This window comes from Vulpes vulpes, chromosome 5, assembly GCF_048418805.1.
Source record: "Vulpes vulpes isolate BD-2025 chromosome 5, VulVul3, whole genome shotgun sequence".
Lineage (NCBI taxonomy): Eukaryota > Metazoa > Chordata > Mammalia > Carnivora > Canidae > Vulpes > Vulpes vulpes.
In genome coordinates, this window is record NC_132784.1 from 118,164,576 (window position 1) to 118,190,875 (window position 26,300).

General features: G+C 36.1%; 1 protein-coding gene and 1 pseudogene across 9 annotated transcripts in view; one reads left to right on the plus strand and one right to left on the minus strand.

The window, feature by feature from the left end:
* PCLO (piccolo presynaptic cytomatrix protein) overlaps positions 1-26,300 on the plus strand; it is a 383,872-nt gene that overhangs the window by 156,313 nt on the left and 201,259 nt on the right. For all 9 annotated transcript variants that reach the window (XR_012001830.1, XM_072759800.1, XM_072759802.1 and 6 more), the window contains exon 4: positions 24,353-25,048. Coding sequence is in view for 8 of the 9 variants with exons in the window: in XM_072759800.1 (XP_072615901.1) it covers positions 24,353-25,048 (696 nt within the window). In the remaining variant the exon portion in view is untranslated. The remainder of the gene's footprint in view (positions 1-24,352; positions 25,049-26,300) is intronic.
* On the minus strand, positions 4,317-5,048 carry LOC112925351 (peptidyl-prolyl cis-trans isomerase FKBP3 pseudogene; annotated as a pseudogene).

Genomic DNA, 26,300 nt, shown 5'->3' on the forward strand with positions numbered 1-26,300 from the left:
TGTCAAATGCAGTTTGCAGAATTGTACTGAATAATGCCAGCAAACAGTTTAACATCTCAATAAGCATATATAGGGCAGAGGCCGGAAAGGATTGCTCTGTGAATCTAACTTAAGCAAGTGCTGGTAGGGAGAACATTTTTACATTTGCTTTATGCATTGCTGCCGCCGGGAAGAGACACCAGGACTTGTTACAGGGCAGTCTAATAATGGTGCAGTGCAGGTGATTGATATTTTGTTTTGACAGTGAATAGTGTTTTCTCTGAATAAGGCTATAACACACTACAAAGAAAGATTTTAAAATCACCATATGATGCCACAATGTTAGGATTTGCATGTATCTCTTATCCTACTGTATGTATCTTTGAAAAGTCACTTTAAAAATACCTAATAAAAATTATATATATATATATATATTAAAGATTTAATTTATTTATTCATGAGAGACACACAGAGAGAGGCAGAGGCAGGGACACAGGCAGAGGGAGAAGCAGCCTTCCCATGGGGAGCCTGAAGCAGGACTCTGTCCTGGTACCTGGGGATCACGCCCTGAGCCAAAGGCAGACACTCAACCACTGAGCCACCCAGGTGTCCCAATAAAAATGATATCTAACAATATTATAACAACAAGTGTGGTAGCCATGAGCAAAGACTAATTTGCATGGTTGCTGACAGCCAGCAAGAAGGAATGGTGGTTTCCAAACATCTAAACAGTAATTTGTCAAAACGGAAATGACTTTGGCCATTATACCATCAATTCAGGTTCTTGAAAGAAAATGAATTGTCATAGATGATAAATTTCTAAAATAATAAATGTACACTTTTTATGTTTATCAGAAATGTTGAGGAAAAGAATAAAAAGGGATATTAAGGCTATAATAATGTACATTATAAAAAAGTTTGAGTTAATATGATATACATAAACCACTATAATTTGTGATCTTAAATTTTAAATTATTGCTGTTAACTTCATTGTTTTATGACACATTTTATTTATTTATTTATTTATTTATTTATTTATTTATTTTTAATGACCAAATCTTTTCTTTTTTAAAAGATTTTATTTATTTATTCATCACACACACACACACACACACACACACACACACACACACAGAGGCAGAGACACAGGCAGAGGGAGAAGCAGGCTCCATGCAGGGAGCCCCACGTGGGACTCCATCATGGGACTCCAGGATCATGCCCTGGGCCAAAGGCAGGCGCTAAACCGCGGAGCCACCCAGGGATCTCATATGACACATTTAAAAATTTTTTTTTAATTTTTTTTAAATTTATTTATGATAGTCACAGAGAGAGAGAGAGGCAGAGTCACAGGCAGAAGGAGAAGCAGGCTCCAGGCACCAGCAGCCCGATGTGGGATTCGATCCCGGGTCTCCAGGATCGCGCCCTGGCCCAACGGCAGGCGCCAAACCGCTGCGCCACCCAGGGATCCCTCATATGACACATTTTAAAACTACATCAGAAGTCTGAAGATACAGAATTTATACTATAAATGTACATATATTAACATATAAAAGTATAATATTCCAATCGTATGGTAGTAATATGTGTAGATGATTGAAAGATACAGAGACACACAATTATCTGAGTGAAAAGGGAACACGTAACTCACATTTTATCCCCACTGCATAGTAAGAGTTCTTAGAACATTATTGTTCACAGTTATTTTTTATGAATAGTATTATTATTATTCACAAATGTTTATTGATTAATTAAATGAAACATAAATAATTGACTACTTTTTTGCAGAATTGGGGTAAATACTATTTCTGACCTATTAGCAAGTACTAGCTGATTCTAAAATTAGTAAGCAAGAAATAAGTGATTATTGATTTTGAAAAACTTACAAATAGCTCATCATGCTTCATTTGATCATTTGCTTTATTGTTATGGACATGTGTGAATTTGGTGGTGATTTTGTCTATTGTACCATGGTGTGCTTTCCTAATAATTTTTCCCTTTTGATGTGATATAATTAATTGTATCAATGTTTAATGAATGTTTCTCCGAGAGCATTATCACATTTAGATATCATCTGGGGAGATAACATGTTTAATCAATAATAACACCAATCATGCAAACAGATCGTACATCATTATGCAAAATAAAGTCTTTCTTAAGTACATGATAGAGGGCAAAGTCTTTTCTATTTGCAGTAGTTGTGAATGACAATAGACAATCTCAGATGTGCAAGTAACAAGTTCCACTCAATTATTTATTTGTAACTAAAATCAAGTTCTATTTTGGACCTCATTTATTAAGTTGACGACAGCTTAATCTGAGTCAATTTGGAATCCCCCTATAGTTCGTACTGTGTACAAGATCCAGTGGATTTATAAAGAGTCATGGCAGGGATGTGATAATTATTACCTCTATGGTAATCAAGTCATAGGTAAATATTGAAAAATTCATCTTGTCTCTGGTCTTAGTCCACTCATTTTAGTGAGCCATCTCTTTTCAAATTTCCATGGTTTTCTTAGTTTTAGGAAGCCATAAAAAAGTCACAGAAATGTTGCTGCCCCTTTGGTGTAATTCTGGGGCATATAAAACTCCACCAGATACCTAGTGGTCCTGCACACCTGTGCAAATGACTCCAGTGACTCTGGGTCTTGCCCTCGACTCCCACAAATTCTCTGGGAAAGGATTTCTTCATGCCTCCCTATTTAAGTTTTCATAGAAAGTATAACTTAGGGCCCCCTCCCCCGTCTCCTTTCACTATTCTCCATAAACTTCTTTCAATTTCTTTCATCATCTGAGCCTAAGAAATCTTTTTATAGTCACCAAGAAAGATTTTTTTGCTCTTGTTTTAATTTCTGCTGCCTGAGAGTTCTCCCTATATCATGCTGCAGCTAGTCTCTTTAATGGGTTCAGATTTAGGAAAACACAGATGAAGAGACTACCAAGTAGTGAATTCTTTTAACCCTCTCCTCATTCTTCCCCATGACTCTCAATACAGTATAAACCATCTGATGAAAATGAAAGGGGAAGCCGAAACTCCACAAGAAAAGGATATTCCAAAAATAATATCATTCTATCTACAGAGAATATGTATCTGGTAACCTTATAAATGTTCTATCTTAAATGATTTGCAGGATTAGGGGATTTAAGATCAGATTAAAGACACATGTTTAAATTCTATTTATTCAAAATCCTATGTAAAACTAAGTACCACAGTTAAAAGTTATTGGCTTTTTCTTTTTTATTGAGAATGTTATATTATCCTTCAAATATATTATATACTTTAAGGACCTGGGAGCACAGAAGCAAATCACTGGATTATAATAATTTTAAGTTCTTTAGGGAGTTTTAAAATGGATTTGATTTTAATGTATTACTTTTCTGCTTTTAAAGAGTTAAGAAAATGGTCGAACCTTTTTTCACTAGAGATATTTGATTAGGAAAGTCAAGTGCTTTATTTTTTAGTTTCTATACCTCATTGAATTGCTTTTTGCTCTAAAAAGGAAAAAAAAAAACAGGTACTTCGTCAGATAGGAGCTAGCAGTAATCCTAGTTTTTATTTTTTCATTTAGAAGGATCTATATGTAATTTAGAAAGTCAGGCGCTTGAGAAGCCAGTGCTGTAACGAGAAAACCCTGACTCGTCCAACTCCGTGTTACAAATGGATTTGTGATGACCCTCCAGACACGATTTAAAAGCTTCCTTAGTGAAAACTGGCAACATTTTAGTATGTAAAAATTTAAAAATGGCTAAATAATTTTTGTTTTGTTCAGACAATGGAATATTATATTGCTGTTTTCAAGAACAGAAGCAAATATATTAATAAGTAGCACCAAGTGTGGTCTATTATAAAGTTAAATGGAAGTCGTAGGAAAAATTGCATATATACCAAATGAATATGTAACTCCCACTGCACAGATGATTGATGGAGTAAATGAGTATTGTATGATGTCAGCTCTATTAAAATAGAAAATTGGAATAAAAAATAGAATTAAAAATAGGAAAGCAGATTAGAATAAAATATAATAGGTCACAGATTTATGTCATTGTTTTTTCATCTTTCATTTTCTTTTTTTTTTTCAAGACACAATATGTTTTTATTGAGCCTTTTAGTTTACAACGTGAGGTAAAAGGAAAGTCATTTCACCTTAACTAATATTTTACACAGCTGTAGTAAAAATATCTCAAACTTTAGGGAATTATGATGGATTACACATATATTAAAAGTTGGGGATTGGGTAAACAATATCTGAGTTCTTGAATTTCCCAGTTGATTTTTCCCTTACAATAGTAACCAGCTCTAGTTACATAAGTTTCTTCAAGGCCATGTTTTATCATTGCTAATGTCTTTGTATCTGAAGCATTGCTATTTCAATCAATATCCCCTAATTCCACTTCAAAAATGAGTTTTGCATTTGGTGGAATTTTGGCGTCAGGCTGTCCTTTCTTTCCATAAGCCCATTCTGGTTCAATCTCTAGTCGAGCCTTTTCTCCTTTACTCATAGTTAAGAGTGCTTCATCCCATCCTCTGATAAGTTTGCCTATTCCAACCTTAAAACTTAAAGGTTTGGCATTTTTCTTCTTCTTTGAACTGGTTTGAATATTAGTATCAAAAACAGTCCCATCCTCTAGTTTTCCTGTATACCAGCAGTGAACAACATCTCCCTTTCTGGGAAAGTTGGTTTTATCTCCTTTTTTAAGGACAGATTTTGTATATTTTGGTGGACCCTCATCCAGAGTCTCTTCATACTTGGTTTCTTTGAGTTTATCTTCATTAAGCTTTACATTTTTCACCTGCTCAGACACTTTGCTTATACTTTCAGTAACTTTGAAACACTTACTTTCAAAAAGATGGACGTAGGCTTTAACCAAATGGTCTTTGTTAGCTGTCTGGCCACATTTTTAATGTTTCCTAATAACTTATGTTCTGCAAGAAACAAATCTGAACTGTGGTCCTGTAGAAATTTGATAATGTCCTTCTTGGGTAGTTGCTCGCTGTGCAGCTGCTCCATGGTCCAGGCCTGCTGTGGAAAGGCCGCCGCCACCTTCCCCCGCTGCCTCTGCTTTACTCTCATCTTTCATTTTCTATGTTTTCAATGATTCTTATTTTCTGCCTTTAAAATATCAAACAACATTTATGCTTTTTATTTAGTCTTCTGTCAGAATTGTTAATAAATTGAGAACCACCTTCAAACTTCTGAGAAGCAAGGAGTAGTAAAATAAGAGACCTTGATAACCCAAATGTTATATAAATTTCTGAATAGCAAAGAAAAAATGTATAAATGGCATTTTATACACACACACACACACACACATATATAGAAAGAGAATCTCCATGTTGTTGCTGTTATCTCTACCTCAGAAATGAAGATGAAAAATTGATTACTTTTTCAAAAGTCAAATAAATAGTATGTAGAAAAATGAAGATTTTACTTTGTCTTATCTATCTCAGTGCATTAGCCAGTTTGCTACAGTTCTCCTTGTATAACCCAGTTAAAATGTTAGTATCCTTGGATTTTCATCTGGAGAAGATGATAGTTTAAACTGGGCCACAAAAATACATATATTTAATGTGGTCACTTCCTACAATGAGTTGTAAAATGCATTTAAATAAAATGGGATACTCCTTTCTAGATATAGGTATATAAATAATATAATTCCTTGGTGATAAAACATGGTATGTCAGGAATTTTTGGAAAATATCCCATATTAATCTCTTTAAATTATGTGTTCATAGAGATTATTCAAGTTTTTACATTTGAAAAGTAGCACATGGCCTTTGACTAACTCATCCCTATGTTACACAGAAGAAAACTGAACTTTAAACTTCCAGTTTTGTTTCTGAAATATTTAGCTTTAACTCATTTGTATAGATTTATAAGATAATCATAATGTATCAGCCCAAATCCAGTTGGGCTAAATGATATTAAAATACTTGGCTCCCCAATTTACGTGGCCTGCACAGAATAACTGCATTCCAGGTGCTTGTCACAGTATAATCCTGAATTAGCCTCAGGTCACATTTTTCTAAAGCTTGCTCAGAATAATTGTCCTGGAGGTTTGACTGAAGAATGTCATTCTGTTCATTCTTCTTGATTCTCTTAAGGGTACTCTAGAACTGAAGTAAAGCATCAGAAAGCCATTTACCTGGAGACTGTTATCTTGCCTGCCCTACCACCATCCCATTATATTTAACTCAGCATCTTGTGTTTGCTTTTGTTTAAGAAACTTCTGCTGAGGAGGCATATTATAATCTTGGTAGGTTATAGATGAAATTTGATGACAGATTTAAAGCAGACTGGCATTAGGTCTGCTTGCTTTTTTTTTTTTTTTTTTTTTTTTTAATTTATTTTAGAGCATGTGTGAGAGAGATAAAGAGAGAGAGTAGGGGGAGGAGCAAAATGGAGGGTGAGGGAGGGGAAAGAGTCTCCAGCAGACTCTACCCCGGGGAACAGAGCCTGACACAGGGCTCAATCTCACAGCCCTGAGATCGTGACCTGAGCTGAACTGACAGATACTTAACCAACTGAGCCACATAAGCACCCCTAAATCTGCCTTTTAATATAATAGTAAGGACTGAAAAGTGGGTACATTAAAATAGGGTTTTATCTTAAATGAATAATTGAAATATGAAAAATTAAGAGAATCGTTCTCTTCTGTGTCATTGAAGCTTTCCTCACTCAAATATAGTGTGATCTTTAAGGGAAAAAAAATCGGCTTGTTATTTTAGAATGAGCATATTTGGACTTAGAAAAATCCCCCATCTTGTTCATTATATGAGAGCATGTTCCTAATTTATTTTGGTGCATATTTAAAAATCTGTTTGAGAAGAAAGCTGTTACAAATCACATATGAATGAGGCCATCTGCTGAGGATGCATATAATAATCTTGGTAAGTTATGATGAAATTTGATGACAGGTTTAAAAACAAAGACAACCTATATATATATTTTTTATTCTAGTGATTCTCTCAAAATTATTGTGAAGTTCTTATATTTTTTCTCATTCATCTTTCTTAAATATAATCATCTCAAATATGATATTGATTAATCTTATCAAAACAACATACTCTGAATTAAAATGTTTTAGTAACCATGATATAAAAATGTACATGAGAAATAAGGCACTGACTAAGCATTTATTTGATACTGTTTTTTTCTTAAAGGTATCAAAAAATGAACACTCTTTTCTAACTTTAATAGTCTTTATTCAGATACATAAAGATGTAAAAAAGTATACATGAGGATAGACAATGGCATTATTGTCCCTAATTTTTAAGCACATTGTTGAATGCAGACATTTTTAAATGACCATACTGGACATATCACAAGGTATATTTAGTGGCTAGAAAATATCAATTTTCTTCTGTTATCATTCTTACAATGAAGGACATTTTAATTTTTTTCCTATTCTGTAGATAATATTTTCAGCTCTTAGTAATATGTGCAGCTTTGGATTCATGTTGGTTTATTGCCACATGCACTGACAACTTTAATCAAATATTAACTGAAAATATTTTATGAGTTTGTGATAGACACTACAGAAAGCAAGCACAAAAAGACACAGCCCGCCCTGTTCAATATATCCCCTTGTTCTGCTATCATCATTCATAAGATGATACCGAAATATCAGTTGGACTCCCAGTTTGGCTAAAAAGGATTAAAATACATAGCTCCCCAACTAAGAAGGGCTGTGCAGTGTGACTGCACTTCAGCTGTTGCTAATCTTGAATTAGCCTCAGATCAGATAAAGCTTTTCTAAAAAGGTTGGCCAAAATAAAGGTCACGGAGGTTTGCTTGCAGAATGTCCATTCTACTCATTCTTCTTGATTCTCTTAAATGTACCCTAGGACTGAAACAGCACCAGAAAGCCATCTACCTGAACACCATTATCTTGCCCGCCCTACCACCATGCCATTGTAATTGCTTTTCATGAACTGAACTTTGACACTCTCTCTCTTGTCAGCTTTTATTGAGGACATCTGAGGAGATGCGGTTATATATTGGGTTATTTGTGGCTCTCTGAGGATCCATTCTAGGCTCACGCTAACATTAGTTTGACCAAAGAGTTTTAGTCCGTTAAAACTCCAGATTTAAGAACGATTGGGTGTGAATAATAAATTATTGTAATAATTGCTCAACTTTATCAGTAGAGAGTATTTTCAGCTTCATATTTGATTTTATACAACATTCTCAGAATATTTCCATTTGACACACCTTGTCTACTCCAGGATATTCTTTGAATTAAAATATAATAAACGTTATTATTTAAAATAACACCTTTTCCAATAATTAGGATCCCTGATTGGTCTTAAAAGTATTAAGAAGCATGCATAGATCTCACCCCAGGCTTTTCCCAGGGATGAAGGGCCTGAAGTGTTATATCTAGATAGGAGAATAAAATAGGCTAAGTGTGGCTAAGTGAGCAGGAACCTTCGTTAACATACTGAAAGAACCAAAACCAAACCAAACCAGGAACAACAATAAAGCAAGCAGGTTTAAGGTAATATGAATGTAGGAGGATGGGGCCTAGTCATGCGCTGAATGGTGTGCTTTTGTTTTCAAGGTTTCAAGGTCACTGCAGTAATGACAGTGTTTCTGGAGTTAATGCTCAAGAGCTCTGTACGTAAGCTCTTGGCCACAATGATGATTTTATTTTCGCTTCTTGTTTATTGCACACCTAATCTCATGACTTCTGTAACACACACCCCATATTTGAAATTGACATTACTATCAGAGAATTAAAGTTTATTTTGTAATAATTCAAGATAAGACTTGTTAATAAGAGATAGTGATTAAATGAGTAAAATAAATAGAATTCCTTAGAATCTTAATATTTGAAAAGGGCAACATAAAATTAAGTATTCCTCAGAAAGAAAAAGGAAATTTTCACACTAGAAAACCAACCTTTGATGTGGCCTGATGTAATGTTACCATTTTGATCAATTTCTTCACAAAACTAAATTTTTTATATTTGTTATAGCCATAATTAATATATCACAATTATAGATATTGAGAGATCATTAAAACAACACAACAGTTTTTTCATATATCTAAATCCTGAGAATACAGATGGAATTGAAATTGGCTTACTCTCAAGGTGTCAGTTTTTCTGATTTTATTTTATATTAACTGCCAAAATATATTCACGTTTGAAAGTAGTCTATTTAGGATCATAACATCCTTCAGTTGTTTTTCCAATGAGTCCTGTGAGATTACCTTGACTTTAAATGCAAATCTAAAAGAACACATCACCCAAAAGCATTTGGAAAATGATTCCTCTGAAATAAGGATTGATTGTATCTTTAGAATACTGCTTCCTCCATTTTGCTTTTTGCCCAAGACCTTATTCACACCTACAATGTGATGCTCCATTTCACTAACTTTAGTTGTTTTAGATGATTATAAAATATATACATATGTAAATATATTTACTTAAAAATTTTGGCAAAGTGCACTAAAATATAATTTTTCCTTAGACCTGTAGTATTTATTGTAAGGTCTTATTATGTACTATTAAGCAAAATGTTAACATATGTAACATATTCCTTTTCCCAAATTCCTAATTTCTAGGAAATCAAAGAGAATCAAGTAAAATGTGTAGTAATAATTTGAATAAGCTAATCATGAGCTGGAATATTGCTATTATGAAATATATTTAATCAGTACAGTGAGAAGGAATACATAGAGATATCTTTTTAAAAAAATCCTATGCTATTGTTGATTGTTATAGAAAGGTAGTTTTAAAAATTAGGTCAAATGCTAATTACATTAGAGAGAGGGAAAGAGAGTGGGAATAAACCAACAAATCAAAGAGTAGTTTTAACATTGCCTTCAAAGTTGATTGTATAAAATGAGTATCTAAAACATGATAAACAAATAATATTTTCTTTAAAAAGTCAGGAGATTCCCTGAGCCTGATGTGAACAAAGAATAATTGCGAATAATGTCATTTAGAGTCATGTTTTAAAAATAACAGTAAAAGTAATACAAAAACACCTTAAGTGTATAGACTGCTGTACAAATTATCAAGTAACTTTTACTTCACTTTTTTCCACAGTGAATCAAGAAATAAGGTAGAGTAGCTGTGATTATGATTATCCTAATTTTATAAGAAGAAAATTAAAATACAGATGGATTAGATTTTAAAAGCCTCCTAAGGATGCTAAGTGGCTCAGTGGTTGAGCATCTGCCTTGGACTCAGGGTGTGATCCTGGAGTCCTGGGATCGAGTCCCACATTGGGCTCTCTGCATGGAGCATGCTTCTCCCTCTGCCTGTGTCTCTGCCTCTCTCTGTGTGGGTCATGAATAAATAGATAAAATCTTAAAAAGAAAAGAAAAGAAAAGCCTCCTAAATAATAAAATTTCACCTTGAATTTTATTATTTCATTAATAATTCTTATTTAGCATCTGCTATGTGTGACTATATATGGCATTGGAAAGGCATAGAGAGTAATTGTGGATCCTTGTAACATGTAGCCAGTACGTATTGAAAAATTCTATTTTAAATGCATGGATTGTATCAGAATATCAGTGATATTAAAACATGAGCAAAATGTGTGTCCTAATTTATGAGAAGCTATATATTGGGTAGTATACCTTTTATAAACACATGTCTCAATACTAAATAGCCAGTCCACTTTAATAATTATATACATATACAATATTTATATAACTATACAATATCATCACAATGTGTATTTATATTTATATATTCTTTTTAGTGTCTGCAACGAATGAACTTTATTTTCTGTAATCCTCTATCTTCATGTATCTTCTGTCCCTCAGAAAACAAATAACCAATAGCTTTCCAAAAATGTAATGCCAGACACAGAAATTACCTTTATAACATTAAAAATACAAAAAGCCTCGGGCATCTGGGTGGCTCAGTGGTTGAGCGTCTGCCTTTGGCTCAGGTTGTGATCCTGGGGTCCTGGGATCGAGTCCTGTATGGGGCTCCCCCACAGGAAGCCTGCCTCTCCCTCTGCCTTTGTCTCTGCCTCTCTCTGTGTCTCTCATGAATACATAAATAAAACCTTAAAAAAATACAAAAAGCCTGTAATATATCTTCCAGAATGGCCAGTGGCATTATGCTGTACAGCATTGGACAGATTGAGGCCCAGGGGGTGGCCCCTGTGCAGCCACCCTGCCAGGACCCGCCCACCTCCCCCCAGGGTTCTTCTGATAGGTAACTGTGTCCCAAGTCAGATTCAGCTGCCCCGAATGTACAGGAAGTGTAATATGTCCCAGTTAAACTAAATATCCAATTTATATTTTTGCTTTCCCTTAAAAATCTCAAGGAAGCTTTAATACCTTATGTTTGAAATATTTCTTTAGCCTGGTTCACAAAGTAAAGGGAATATTCTGGGACACATACAGGATGGGTATAAGATAATTTATGGAAGTGTGAGACATCAGAGTCCCAATTATTGAAATATTTCTTTAGCCTGGTTCACAAAGTAAAGGGAATATTCTGGGACACATACAGGATGGGTATAAGATAATTTATGGAAGTGTGAGACAGCAGAGTCCCAATTATTGAGCATCTGCTATGTTGCAGTCATTACTCCCTTTCTGTACACATTTCCTTTCTGGTTATATTAAATTCACTGTTAAACTTACCCCTCGCTTGAGCGTCTGGCTAGACTACTTCACCATCCAGCCCAGTTGTCCCTTCCTCAGGAAGCCCTTATTGGACCCTCTCTACAAGTTGCCTCTTCACTGTGTTTCTAGAGCACTTTCTGCTGCCTTTTAGTATAAGGATACTCAGACTATGTTTTCTTTCTTTCTTCTAGACTTTGGGCTCACTGTAATAAGCAATGATGTGTCTCATCTCTTTTTTAATAGAGGGCACCCAATACAATACTCGTGAGAATATTGGGAATGAAAAATTAATTGAATGAAGGGTTTGAGTGTGATGTCTCAGTAGCTTCTTCAGAAATGCAAATTTTTACGGTAATTTCAATGGCTGCATCAGTATCCAAGCATGTAGAACGGTCTCATTGTTGATTTACATCCTAACTAATTTTTCCATTTTAAAAAATACGGAAGAAGAAAGGGAAGAAATATTGAGCCTCATTCTGCAGTAACTAGTTCACATTGTCTAACCAGTTAATGCTCTCTCTATATGGAAAAAATTATACCCACAAAGAAATATCTACTTCAAAATCTGATGTCTTTCAAAGCAATATTCTAACACGGAAGTTGAATTTCATTCTAAGGTTTCACTTCATTTATGTTTTTAAGTACTTATTTATATTCATCACATAAAGATGAAGCAATGTAATAAACATAACTCCATGTTTTTACGTATAGTTATGTATTTAATCACAGGTAAAATAATTGTTTATAGTCAGTTATGCAGGACCCTTGGGAAAAATCTAAACAAGTTTTTGCAAAGATGAGTCGGACAAAGCAAATGATTAAGAAGGAAATCTATAAATAGAGTACAATTGGTTCAATTGTAAAAAGAGACTTGTCTGCCAATCTTTTAGAACTGCGTTATTTAACCTCAGTGCGGTATTTGGCAGTATTGCCTTTCATTTCCTTGAAATTCTCATCTTTTTCACTTGAATTTACTAAAAACTGCTGGTTTTCCTCCCACTTTCTTGAATGATCCTGTTTGCTTTTCTGGTTTCCCTTCTTGTTTTGGTGGAGCTATTTTCCAAGAATCTGGTCCCTGTTATCTTCTTTTGCATGTCATGTCTAGGAAATCCCACCTCTAATTCTGACGTAAGTACCATTTCTCTTCTTTGAAATCTAAATCTATGAGCTGTGGCCTCATCTGAGATCTGCCACTTACTGCTAGCTTTAGATAATGATCGTGATGTGACTCAGCTTCTGTTCTTCTGTGTGCTCCTCTGTACAGTGAACCTGTTTGTAGAAATTCTCTCCTCTGATTGTCATGAGTTGTAAATGAGACAAGTATATTCACTGGCTCCCAGAACCTGTCCCTCCTCTATTTTTAAATCTTTAAATTCCTTGTAAGTTAGGACAGTCTTTTCTGGGCAATGTCAATTCCCTCCTTCCATTTCTTCTCTAGCCGCCCTACTCATCTCTGCAAGCTTGTAACCTCTGCAGTGTACTGTCATTGCTTCAGGGTAAGCTTGTCCTCTTCAGATGCAAGTAGCCTCGGGAGGAAGTTATATGCTAAATGGAAATCAGCTATCTGTTAAAAATGAGAATTCTCTTTGATAGTTCTATTTTTCAGCCAGGCACACTGTACACACCTAAAGGCTCAGAAAGCTGTGGGTTTTTTGTTTTGTTTTGTTTTGGTTTTTTGTTTTAGGATACATTTCTTTATCTGATTCTTTCTGAGATGACAGATTCACTGTCGTACCATTTTCCTTTTTTAAAAAAATATTTTATTTATTTAATCATGAGAGACACACAGAGAGAGAGAGAGAGGCAGAGACACAGGCAGAGGGAAAAGCAGGCTCCACACAGGGAGCCCAATGTGGGACTCGATCCCAGGACCCCAGGATCATTTCCTGGGCCGAAGGCAGGTGCTACACCACTGAGCCACCTGGGTGGCCCATCATACCATTTTCTGACTTAATAATCATTTGCCTCGGCCAAGCATGTCAGACAGTGAAGATCCAGCTGCTTCCCCGGGTCGCAGAGCTGCGTGTCCTGTGCTCAGAGGCCTTCAGGACACCACAGGTTCCTGGAGATAGCACTCCCACAGCCATCTGGACAGCAATAAGGGCAGTTGCGAAAACTAAGCCTTCCATGTGTTTCTGACAAGACCTCTCCTTTTCTCTCTTCCTCTCCCCTCACTCCTGATCCATCCTTGGTGTCGTATTCTCACTGTCTAGGAAGCACTGAGCAGATCTGAGGGGAGGGGGAGCGTGATAACAAGGGTCGACTGGGGTGTCCTGGGCTCCTTGAAGTGACTAGTATACATAGACTGCCCTAAGTTCTGGGACCATCTCCAGGGATTGTTCAAGTTGATGGTAGTTGGAAGGCTGTTGGGATCTGGTTATTAGGATCCATCAGTCAATATCTCTTGTTCTTTAGCCAGAAATCAATTGAACTTATGCCCTTTATTCAAAATCTGGTTTATGTGGGCTACCGTTTACTGTCCATTAGACTGGAGTGTAGTCCTAAAATTACTAGTTTTTTCATTGAATGAGTGAATAGGATAATGGTAATGTTTTTGCTGCCTAATGCTTATTAATATTTCTGCCAATTGGGGTTCCTATATTATCCAGTCTCCCAGTCTCAGCTGCTCTTCACTACCATCCCATCCTTACTGGCTCAAAAACCAGAGACAACAACACATGTGCAAGTTAAACCTACTTGAAATATCTATTCTTCCCTGGATTCTGTGAGAAACTAATGAGTCTTCAGACTTTCGAGGGCTACACCTACCTATTTGCTGACAGCAATACAATATAGAGCTGGAGATTGAGCTCTGAATGTCTTGAATGTATAATATATATTATTGGCATATTGTCGAGTACCAGATAGTGAAGGAAATGAATAATATTTTATTTATGGAATTAAATAAACTACTTTAACTACTTCAGTCCTCCCTGTTCTCTTGCAGCAGACATTCTGATTTATGTTTGCATTATTGTACTTAGAATATTTCCCCAATAGTGGTGTCATTAAATAAAATATGTAAACAAATAAACAATAAAAAATGCATCAACAATAAAAATTGCATTCCTAAAAAAATCTTTCAGGGCATGGGACACCTGGGTGGCTCAGCGATTTAGTGCCAGGGCATGGCTCCCTGCATGGAGCCTGCTTCTCCTTCTGCCTGTGTCTCTGCCTCTCTCTGTGTCTCTCATGAATAAATAAATAAATAAAATCTTTAAAAAAAATCTTTCAGGGCATCAGAATATTCAAGATAATGTTTGATGATAGTTGCATATTGTTCAAAAATTTTTCATGAACAGGTAGCCTATAAAATAGAAACATGTATATTTATGTATGTATCTATATATATATATATTTTTAATTTTTTTAAAATTTTTATTTATTTATGATAATCACACACACAGAGAGAGAGGCAGAGACACAGGCAGAGGGAGAAGCAGGCTCCAAGCACTGGAAGCCCGACGTGGGACTCGATCCCGGATCTCCGGGATCGCGCCCTAGGCCAAAGGCAGGCGCTAAACCGCTGTGCCACCCAGGGATCCCTGTATCTATATATTTTTAAATGCAGATGGGGTTCAGGTTCAGTATATGAGACTTAGGTCCTGAGGTCTATGGTTGGCTGCCAGAAAAAGAACAGCTTGAAGAAATGACCAGCTTTAAAACAGATGCCTGTAGTCATACCCTAACTGAGAAACCAAGTCCTTCTTGAATATGTATTTAAATTTGAATTTTTTCCTATCTCTACTAGTTTCAGCCTAGACTCTATAATAGATCATTATCTTCCTTGTATGACCATATATAAATCGCATATGAATATATAATTAATGTAAAGATAGTCCTTACTTCTCTTGAATTCCATTTAAGTGTACTTTTTTTTGCCATATAACTTAAGATCTAAGATAGACTATTAAAATTACTTTGCACACATACCAGCATTAATGGATAAAAGTGTAAAACATCATGACCTCTTGATAACAAGTTGACTCACCCTGACTCTCTCACTTAGGCTTTAATTAAAGAAACAGAACTAGTAGGAAGCATAGAATCTATATAATAAGGGACTTGTTTTAAGGATTCGACCTTATGCAATTGTGGGAGCTGGGTAAGTGACTGCTGATGGCTTACTAGAGCTTGGAGAGTAGAAGGCAGGCAGAGGAAGGGAAGATGAATTTAAAATAGAGAGCAGGGATAAAGCTAGAACACATGAGGACAGACCAGAACCTCTGTGTTCTCATTGTCTCCATCCTAAATGCTAAGGAAGAAGCTGAAGAAATCCAGAGGAAATAGAGCTGCAGGCCTGCCTGCTGTCCCAAGCTAAGCAGTAAGCGACATGTGGGAGCTACAGTGGTACCTGGTGACCCTAGTCCAGCTGTCTGAGCATGCAAAAAGCACTGTAGCTGCTGCTTTGCTTTTGCCCTCCTTATCTTACACAAAATGTCTCTGGTGCTGCATGATAATGGAAAACACTTAGGGAAGGGGATTTTTGGAAATATAGTTCATCTTGGACAACTTTATACCTTGCAGAATCAACAACTGATTCTTCCCTGCAAAAAAAGTTTCCAGTACTGCACCGTGCCCTGCTGCATTGTAGAAGGGCTTACCACCTGCCCAGTTTTTCCAACCACCTTGCAGCCATTCTCCATCATCTAATCAGTCTGGTGCAACCCCCACCTTCTTACATTTCAGGCTCCCTAGTCTGTGAAAACCTCTGTCTTAATATATCCACAGTGATGCCAAAATTTAAAAGTTGGGACTACTTTTTATTTATCCTGTAAAATGTTCTACAGATTTTACTCAATGTGCCTTAGATAATCTATCTTCCAAATGCAATAGCTTTGTAATCTTAAAATTCCTCTGTGATGAAGTGTTTAAAATCTTCAAATTAATTATAATTTAATTACTCATTGCCTGTAGTGCTGACTAGTGATGACGTTAGACTGAAAAGGTATTTTTTACTCTGATGTAATAATTAACATATACAAAATAGATATGCACTTCTTGTAATAGGGATATAAGAAACAAGTCTGTAAGAGCAGGGGTATGAGAACTGATTATTAAAAAAATGAACTTACTATCCATATTTTTAAAATTGTTGATTATTTTTTTATACTAGACTCAAATAAATAACTCCGCCTAGAATGTAGTACCCTAGAACAATTAATCACAAATAGAAATGCTATGAATCAAAGATAAGCCTTCTCCTTAAGCCTTCTGTTTTCGCTAGGGCTGAGTTAGCGAAAGTCAACACAATAATTGGGGATGATTACTCGTAAGTTTGTATCATTGGTTACCAGTGAGAAAACAGCTGTGTCTTTGGAGTTGTCCTTTATACACACTGGTGGGAGATCATTTACCCTAATGTCTGTGACTGAACCCAAGTCAGACAGATTTCTTAATCAAAGAATAGTCTTAGTGAGCTCACTCTTCTTGCTGACCTCTATACAAAGAAAGAAGGTGGGGGATGGTTAGGAAGGAAGGAAACAAGGAAGGAAGACATTATAGGAAATGAGCCCTAAGTAGTTCTTACATAGAAATAAATATACATATTTGCATAAATATATGTATGTCTTTCCAAAAGGAAACTAAGCCTGTGATTTTCTTCAAGTTCTGTCAAAAATGTGTTAAAGGAATAATTAAGAGGTATTTTAATTAATGCATGTGTGTATTTATATATTACTTATTTAAGGGTATTTAAAACATCGAACCCTCAGAGATCACTTTCCTACTTTAGAAAAATACATATGAATTATGATGCGAAAGTGACTAAAAAAATGATCCTGGTTTAGTCAAAGAAAAATGGACAGAAAAAGAATGTCAACTGAAAGTATGCAGTTATAATCTAAATATAGTTTTAATCCCTGGCATAATATACATGACTTTAGTTGGCATATTGCTATTTATGGAGATATCTTTTAATATGGTTTACATTATATATAAACTTATACTAAGCACTTCAAATCAGTGAAACAGAGACTTTGTGTGGGTGTGAGGGTGTGGGGTCTTAGAGAAATAAGCATCCACATAAAAGAAGAGATGAGGAGATCCCTGGGTGGCTGAACGGTTTAGCGCCTACTTTGGGCCCAGGACGTGATCCTGGAGACCTGGGATAGAGTCCCACGTCAAGCTCCCTGCATGGAGCCTGTTCCTCCCTCTGCCTGTGTCTCTGCCCCTCTCTCTCTCTCTCTCTCTCATGAATAAATAAGTAAAATCTTAAAAAGAAGAAGAAGGAGGAGGAGGAGGAGGAAAAGGAGAAGGAGAAGGAGAAGGAGAAGGAGAAAGAAGAAGGGGAGAAGGAGAAGAGATGAGTAGAGACATGACCATGGATCAGTTTCAACTCAGGCAGAGCAATTGCAGTACAAGTTCCTAACAGCATCCGGTATTTTGTTAGGTTTCATTATTGATTCCTACCCTTAATGTTCAGCAATTACATTGGAAATTAATATTTAAATAGCCCATTTGTTTTGTCTTAGTTTTCATGTGTGTATTTATGTTCTAATATATCCTGATAGGATTCTTGTATCTACATAGAAGATAAATGAGGAATAGCCCCAATCATCCATTTATACATTTTGGATACAGGTTTTTCTTGTTTCATTGATTGTAAAGGGAACAAAAATACTAAGGAAGCTATACACTCTAGTAAAAAACAGTGTAATAAGAAGAGTAGCTGATGCACATCTCATTCATTTTTAGGAGGGACAGAATAAGAATAGAAATACCACAAATACATCACTGCATGTACTTGTAAAGTGCAGCCTCATGAATGATCACAGATTTCTAATATCCTGATTTTGTAGTCTAGCAACTGCTTGTATAATCTGCAAAAAAGACTGCACCAACTGCGAGTTCAATCTTTTTCCCTTTTACAGATAACAAAAGGAAATTAATTTAGAAATTTAAACAAAAAAATCTGATTTTCAGAATGTCCACTTGAATTATAGAACTTTGGGCCCAGGGCACCGTGGCTCTGTCAGTTGAGTGTCTGCCTTCAGCTCAGGTCCTGATCCCAGGGTCCTGGGATCGAGCCACGCAGATCCCCGCATTGCATCAGCCTTCTCTTCCTTTGCCACTACCCCCACCCCACTCTTGTGCTCTATTTCACTATCTCTCTTTCTCTCTCAAATAAAATCTTTAGAGCATCTCTTTAAAAAAAAAAAAATATATATATATATATATTCATTTATTCATGAGAAACACAGAGAAAGAGGCAGAGACATAGGCAGAGGGAGAAGTAGGCTCCCTGTGGTGAGCCTGATATGGGACTTGATCCCAGGACCCCGAGATCATGATCTGAGCTGAAGACAGATGCTCAACCACTGAGCCACCTAGGCATCCCTAGAGTATCTCTTAAAAAAAAAAAAGAAGAGTATATGGACCTTAGGTAAACAGAACACCTTAATCTGAGACTTTGGTGAGACTAATACTAGTGACAAGTTGCAGTAATAACTTGCTCCCCAACTTGGGGGTTTGTCAATGTGTAAATAGTGATTTCTAAACAGATTATCAGTGTAATTATTTTTTGCTCAAAAAATAACACCTTGAGTGATAAGAAGATAAATAGACAAACAGGAACCTCTGTAAAATTTTTACTGTCGACTCAGAAACCTAATAGTAGGCTGGAAACTCCAACATATTCAAGCATCAATTCCTTTGATTGCTTGGTTTTCCTTTACAGAATTTTGAGTAGGGGGCATGTCATCTCTGCTTACATATTCTTACTGATGGAGACTGTGAGCTTCCAAATTAGGCTGGTTGGTCTTTTAATGAAAATTCATGCCAACATGTGGTGAAGATTTCTCAGACACAGATATGAATGCTCATGCAGGTTTCGCAAGCCATCATTTCTCTACCATTTTAAGTCTAACGGCCAACTTTGAACCTGCTGCAGGTCTTATTAGCATGCTTCTGAAATGACACTCAGAAAAATAAGTAGGCAGGCCTGAAGTTCTGAGATTTTCCTTAATGGTATTGTTGCTATAGTTACAACTGAAATGTTACATAAAGCAAATTGCTTACTGATGGAAAAATGCTGAGTAGCACAGCAGCATCCCTCTTCTGGGTTTTTATTGCCTTCATTTCCTACTTTCCTCTTAAGATTAATGGATTTGTGGAGCATTGCTTTGAACAAGCCCTGATGATTTGATGTTAAAATAAACATATCCTATTAACATGTACCAACTGACAATTGAATACATTCTAGTGTGTTGTGATCAACATGGAGTTATTTTTTATATACACTCTTTGTTTATCAGATTTTCCCTACTTGGGGATGACTTTGATGTCCCTGGTTATTAATGTTGAAGCCCAAAAAGGCAATTGGTCTCATAGAGTCTTCTGAATTTGTTTGATACGTTTGATAATAACATAGGTAAAAAACTTTCATTATGTTTTACATGATTGGGATATTTATAGAATACTGAAAATAAAACATATTTTAAAAACATAGTGAAACCAATGGAAATAGTCTGAAAGCATCCATAATGATGACCTGTATGTTAAAAAAACAAAACAAAACCATAAGTGTTTGTATTTTTCAGTGTGTTTTCTCGTATTTTCATAGATTGCTATTGAACTAGAAGCATTATGAGTATTTAATGGTGTGGCTGTTAAGGAGCTTAAGAGGGGACATAATATTTTTTTGGACTTTGAAATGTAATACTTCTTAATGAAATCCCTGAATACAGTGATACAGAAATACTTGGGATTATTTTTGTTAAAGAATGCAAAAAAATTGTGAACTACAGATTTTTACATCTTATGTGGTTGTAGAGTATTTCCTAAATTGCCCCTTGTGAAGCCAATTTTTCTAGTAATTGTGTTTGTATTTAATGATGATATAATGATGATAATCTCTATTGTCCAAAATGAACTCTCTTGAAAATTCATTTTTACTTTTTACTCACTGTTAAAATTGGATCAGTTTTGCATTTCTCATTTCTACTTTTGAGTTTTACCCTAGCCTCTGCCTTTTCTTACCCACTATCTTAATAAAATTTAAATTCACATATTTATTTTTATTTTTATTTTTAATTTTTATTTATTTATGATAGTCATCAGAGAGAGAGAGAGAGGCAGAGACATAGGCAGAGTGAGAAGCAGGCTCCATGCACCGGGAGCCCGATGTGGGATTCGATCCTGGGTCTCCAGGATCGCGCCCTGGGCCAAAGGCAGGCGCCAAACCGCTGCGCCACCCAGGGATCCCTAAATTCACATATTTAAAGAAATAGAAAAATTTTGGTGTTACTGTATGTTCCTCCTCTTTTTACTTCCATATTGATGTTATAACTTCCTCTGCTTATTGAATGTATTGGCATTCAAATTTTGGTTCTAGAGCTGCAGAAAGAAGAGACACACATATGAGACTTCCAATTCAGCATTTCTAATTGGTGAAAAAAGGTTTTTTTGTGTGATTTCTAAAATATTAAATTCCTTAGGTTCTAAATAAATTCATCAGACAATATGGTTAAAACAGTTACATCCTTTCCATTTTCCTTGCACACGTATATCTTTCTACTGCATATTTTAACCTGTATCTTATTCCTTTTACTTGAATGTCAGATCCCTGATGGAATAAGCCTTACATATATACTTGCCCAGTGGTATATGTACCCCATAGGTATAAACAGAATAACTATATACAGAGTAGATACATAAGTGAATTATGCTGTCATCGTTATTTGACATGTTAGTAAAGTGAGTTTCCAAATCAATTTTGGTGACAACTAGTCAAAGCGTAAAGTCAAAAGAATTAGGCTTGTCTTAATAATCTTATTTCAGATGCAAATCAGGCATGCAACTGAGAGACCAAGTATAAAAATAATCAGGTTTAACCACATATGAATGGAAACTTTAGCAAAACAGAAGTTTGATCTAGCCAGTGAGGCTCTGGGGGTAAGATCCTTTTTCTTTTAGACTGACATTATTGCCTTCCCTTTCTGTGCAGACCATAGTAGTGTGGGTTATCACTGCTTGTAGGTTTATCAAACATTATTTTAAACTGGGAAAATGAAGTGCTTTATGTGACACTATGGATTAAATAGATTATACCTTTTATCCCCTTACCTAAATTTCAAATCCATGAAAATAATAAGTATAGTACCTTGAAATAGTCACTTTGTTTATTTTCTCAAAACATTTTCTTTTTTTTTTTGTATATTTTTTTTATTGGAGTTCGATTTGCCTTAAAACATCTTCATTTTAACAAGAGTTGTGGAAAAAAAAAAAGAGTTGTGTACCATTGTATACTATATGTAGCAAGAGATAACTTTGTGAGCATAATTTGTTTCAAAAACTCAAAGGATCACACTATTGATAAAGATTTGCAATGTAATGATATGTTTATTCCTGGTATATTAAAAACTTCCTAACTTACTTACATTAGGACGTGGCCTGACAGGAATGCTTAACACACACCTGCACTGGGTTTTTAGAATCCATGTGACAAAACAGCAATGATGCAGCTATTTGTGTCAGCTTTTGTTTTTTAAAAAAAATCAGGTTCTGAATGAAAATATCTTCAGATGTGGCTCAGCTGAGTAATGGTTTTTAAAACCACAGCACAGATAAAAATTGATTTTCTGTAGGCATAATGGAAGTGCCTCCTCCAGGGACTATCCAGCACAAGGGCTGGAATGAGCTTTACGTATTTGACATAAGGGGTCAAATCAGTTTCTTTCCTAAGACCACCCCCCCCTCCCTTATTTTTTTAAGATTTGGTTTGGGCAGCCCAGGTGGCTCAGCGGTTTAGCGCCTCCGCCTCCTTCAGCTTGATCTGGAGACCCGGGATTGAATCCCACATCGGGCTCTCTGCATGGGGCCTGCTTCTCCCTCTGCCTGTGTCTCTGCCTCTCTCTCTGTGTCTCTCATGAATAAATGAAATCTTTAAAAAAAATAAATAAATATTTTGTTTATTTATTTGAGAGAGAGAGAGAGAGAGAGAAAAGGCATGAGTAGGGGGAGGGGAAGAGAGAGAGAGAGGGAAAACAGGCTCCCCTGCTGAGCAGGGAGCCCCAACTCTGGGCTCACTCCCTGGGCGCCAGGATCATGACCGCCCAGGTGCCCCTCCTGAGACTTTTATATCCAGTTCTTACATGAAGGAGCTACAACACACTTTAGAATTGTTTAGACCTGAAATTAATAAGAAAATTAGTATTGGTTGGTCATACACACAAAAAAGCAAATGAACTCATGATGCATACTGATGTTTTATAGAGAGCATTTTACGAAACTTAAATTATGGACTTTTGTCTTTACTCTTCAGATAAATATATAAGAATTATAATGGCTTACAGATTGCAAAACAGTCATTACTAGTCAGCAACATTTTTTTATATTTGAAAAAATTAGAAGCTGAAGAAATGAAACTTAGATCCTTAATAATATTCTAGAAGAGTAAGTGATCTTAAGTCCTGTAACTAGAGAGCTTGAAACTGAACTCAGAAAACAGTGTACCACGTGAATCCTCTTTGTATGCCCTTCCAACTGTGGGCTTTACAGAGTAGGTATTTGTTAAATTTAACAATTAAAAGTTTCACATATAGCCTTTAGTCTTACATTAAAATAGTTATAAGGTAAGAAAAAGCAAACATGTCTCAGTAAGGGAAGAATCCTGCAATCTTATCAGTCTAATATAATCAGTCTCCCATGCCATCATTTGTACGTGAGAGTAGTTTTCAGAATTTAGCTTGCAAAAGAATCAACCAAGAATTAGCCAGTTTATGAACTCCTTCTCCTTCCCCAGGATCCTACTAAAACAGTGCTAGGAGTACCTAGGAATTTGCATGTTTGATGACCACCTCAGTCCATTGGTACAGGTGGCCCATGGATTACACCAAGGACCAGAAGTATCAGGAGCTGTTTTAGTCAGCAATTCAAGAAACTCTGGGGGGAGATACCAAACAATTTGATCCCATGATTCCATCTTGCTCAATTGCAGAAGAAATGTGAATGGGTATTAAGAATTAAATTATCTTTCAGTCCTAAAGCAGATAGAGGATTAGGCACAAATGATTCTTGAAAACTTTTCATGTACATTGTAAAGTTCTACTCTAGTAGATAGAGCTACATTTGACCCACATCAAGAGATAGGAGATTATACCCTGAATCCTAACAGAACTTTTGGTTAATTGCAGTTAAAAGAACATGACCATAGAGGATCCCTGGGTGGCTCAGTGGTTTAGCGCTTGCCTTTGGCCCAGGGCATGATCCTGGAGTCCCGGGATCGCATCCCAATCGGGCTCCCGGCATGGAGCCTGCTTCTCCCTCCTCCTGTGTCTCTGCCTCTCTCTCTCTCTCTCTCTCTCTCTCTCTCATGAATAAATTTAAAAAAATCTTTAAAAAAATGACCATAAAATTTAATAATTTTATGTAAATATATGAAATACCAATTTTGAAGCCACCAAGCTAAAAAATATTCCATTTGGAACAAATGCAGATTTTTCACCAAAAAAAGAGTGACTATTCCCCTGGCTCTGTCTCCACCCCCTGACCTCCGCTCCCAGCTCCATCTTTAATGTTGTTTTTTTTTTTCTAATTCCTTGTGGTGAGGAGAGTGAATTGCCAATCTTTAGGGATTCCTCGTAAGTTTAGATTATACATAAGTCCTTTTGCAGTCTTCCTCAGAAGTCACAATTTCATTGATTTGGGAAACAGTGACCTACCTTCTGCCTACACAGAAAAAGCAACTAGAAATCACCAGATGTTAACCTTATTATGTGGACCAAAACAGATGCATTATGATATAGTTAATCCGTTCATTGCTATTTTATTTGCAGATTCAAGAATGGCTTTGTTTAAATTGCCAAACCCAGAGAGCACTATCAGGACAGCTTGGCGACATGGGCAAGATGCCACTTACACCCTCAGGACCAAAAGCCACTCCTATGCCTGTCCCTCCAGAACAACCATCTCCCAAAACAGCAATGCCTACCCAAGTAAAAATGAAAAAGAAGGAACAAGAAGTCAAAATGGAAGCTGAGCAAATCATTCCAGAAAAAGTGCAAGAAATACTGTCAGTTGAAAAGATTGTCCCAAAGGCAACCATAGATCAGAAACAAGAGGGTAAACTAGAGAAAGACAAAACTTCAGCCCCTCAAGAAAAAAAACCACCCCCTGAAGACAAAAAGCCACTCCCAGAAGAAAAAAAACCACCTCTTGAAGAAAAAAAGCCAGCCTCCGAAGACAAAAAGTTACCCCCAGCAACAAAACCATTAGCTCTAGAGGAGGAACAGAAACAAGACTTAGTTAAAACTCAAGTACCAACTGCTGAAGGAAAGCCTGTGGGCAGAGTGGCTCCACAGGTGGTAGAGGAGGAGCAACCCCAGACCCAGACCGAGATGGAAGATAAACTCCCTGGTTCACCCCCAGGTTCACCCAAGGAAGATGATGAGGTGACTCAAAAAGTAAAAGAACAGCCCCAGGCAGCACGCACGGCGAAGCCACATCAGGTGGAACGTGGGAGAGAAAAAACAGTAAGTCACGGTTTCCTTCTCTTTGCACAGTCTTAAGTATAATGAAATTGGCTAATTTTTACCTAAGGACACAGGGTGCTTCATGGTGATTATGTAAGGGAAAGCCTTCGATTAAAGGCACTTTCAGACAAATGTGACGCTTGCTGAAATGAACAGCTTTGGCTTTTGGACAGCTGAATCTAACTTAAATAAAGCAGAGATATCAAATTTATTTTCCCGGTTTTTATGTGTCTCTGATAATTTATCGGAATTCTGTAGGGCAATAAGAAGAACTTATAATTTTAAGTTTCTTCTGGTCTCTGCTATGAACATAAAATCAGTATCCACCTTTAATATAAGATAATATGTGTCTTTATTTAAGTTTCTGTTCACCTAGACACTTGGTTAAGCAAGTCAAGTTTCTTTTCACTTGAAAGCCATTTAAGGTGTCATAAGCCATGAAATAATTAAATAAGTGTGACTGCAAAAAAAAAAAAAAAAAGGTGTGTCTAAAATTCAGGACAAAAGTCATTTTTACAAAAGTTAATTTTAGTGTTTAACATGATTTTAATATACTATACTTTATTTGGGGTTTGTTTACTGTTTTTAATACTGAAGATTATTTATAATTCAGACATAATCTGGAATAATATGTGTTCTCTTTCTTTAGTGGCAACTTTTGAGAGTATCCATCTTAACCTCTATCTGCATATGGAATAATGTCATTTTTAGAAGAACTCTGATTGTTTTAGAGCTACACGAGATCTTACATAATATCTGGTTGAATAATTTTAATTCCCAGATAACAGCAATGACTTGAAGGAAAAAGAAATGATTTAATAATATTACATTTTAATATTAGAACTCTAATTAGAATATGTAGCCCATCCTGACTCTGATTTAGTTGTTTTTTCTTTTGTTGTTGTTGTTGTTTACACTTTTAACAACATGGTTACTAACGCATCTTTGATGTATCACTCATTAAATTAATCCTGGTTTTACTTCATTGTATAAATGCATAGATCAGAGTCAGAGCAGATTCCTGTATATTCGTCTATCTAATGACTGGATCTAGTACCACCACCCCCCCACCCCCACCCCCATTGCTTCTCTTAACTATTTTGCAGTCCTGATGCCTTTTCCTGGTTCTCCGGTTCTCTGTGAAACAGCCCTGGGCTTTCATGACCCTTCCCTTTCTGTTCTCTTTCTCTCTTTCTGATCATGCTGTATGTGTTCTCCTTGGACTCCCTGTATTGCTTTCTTTCCTAATTTA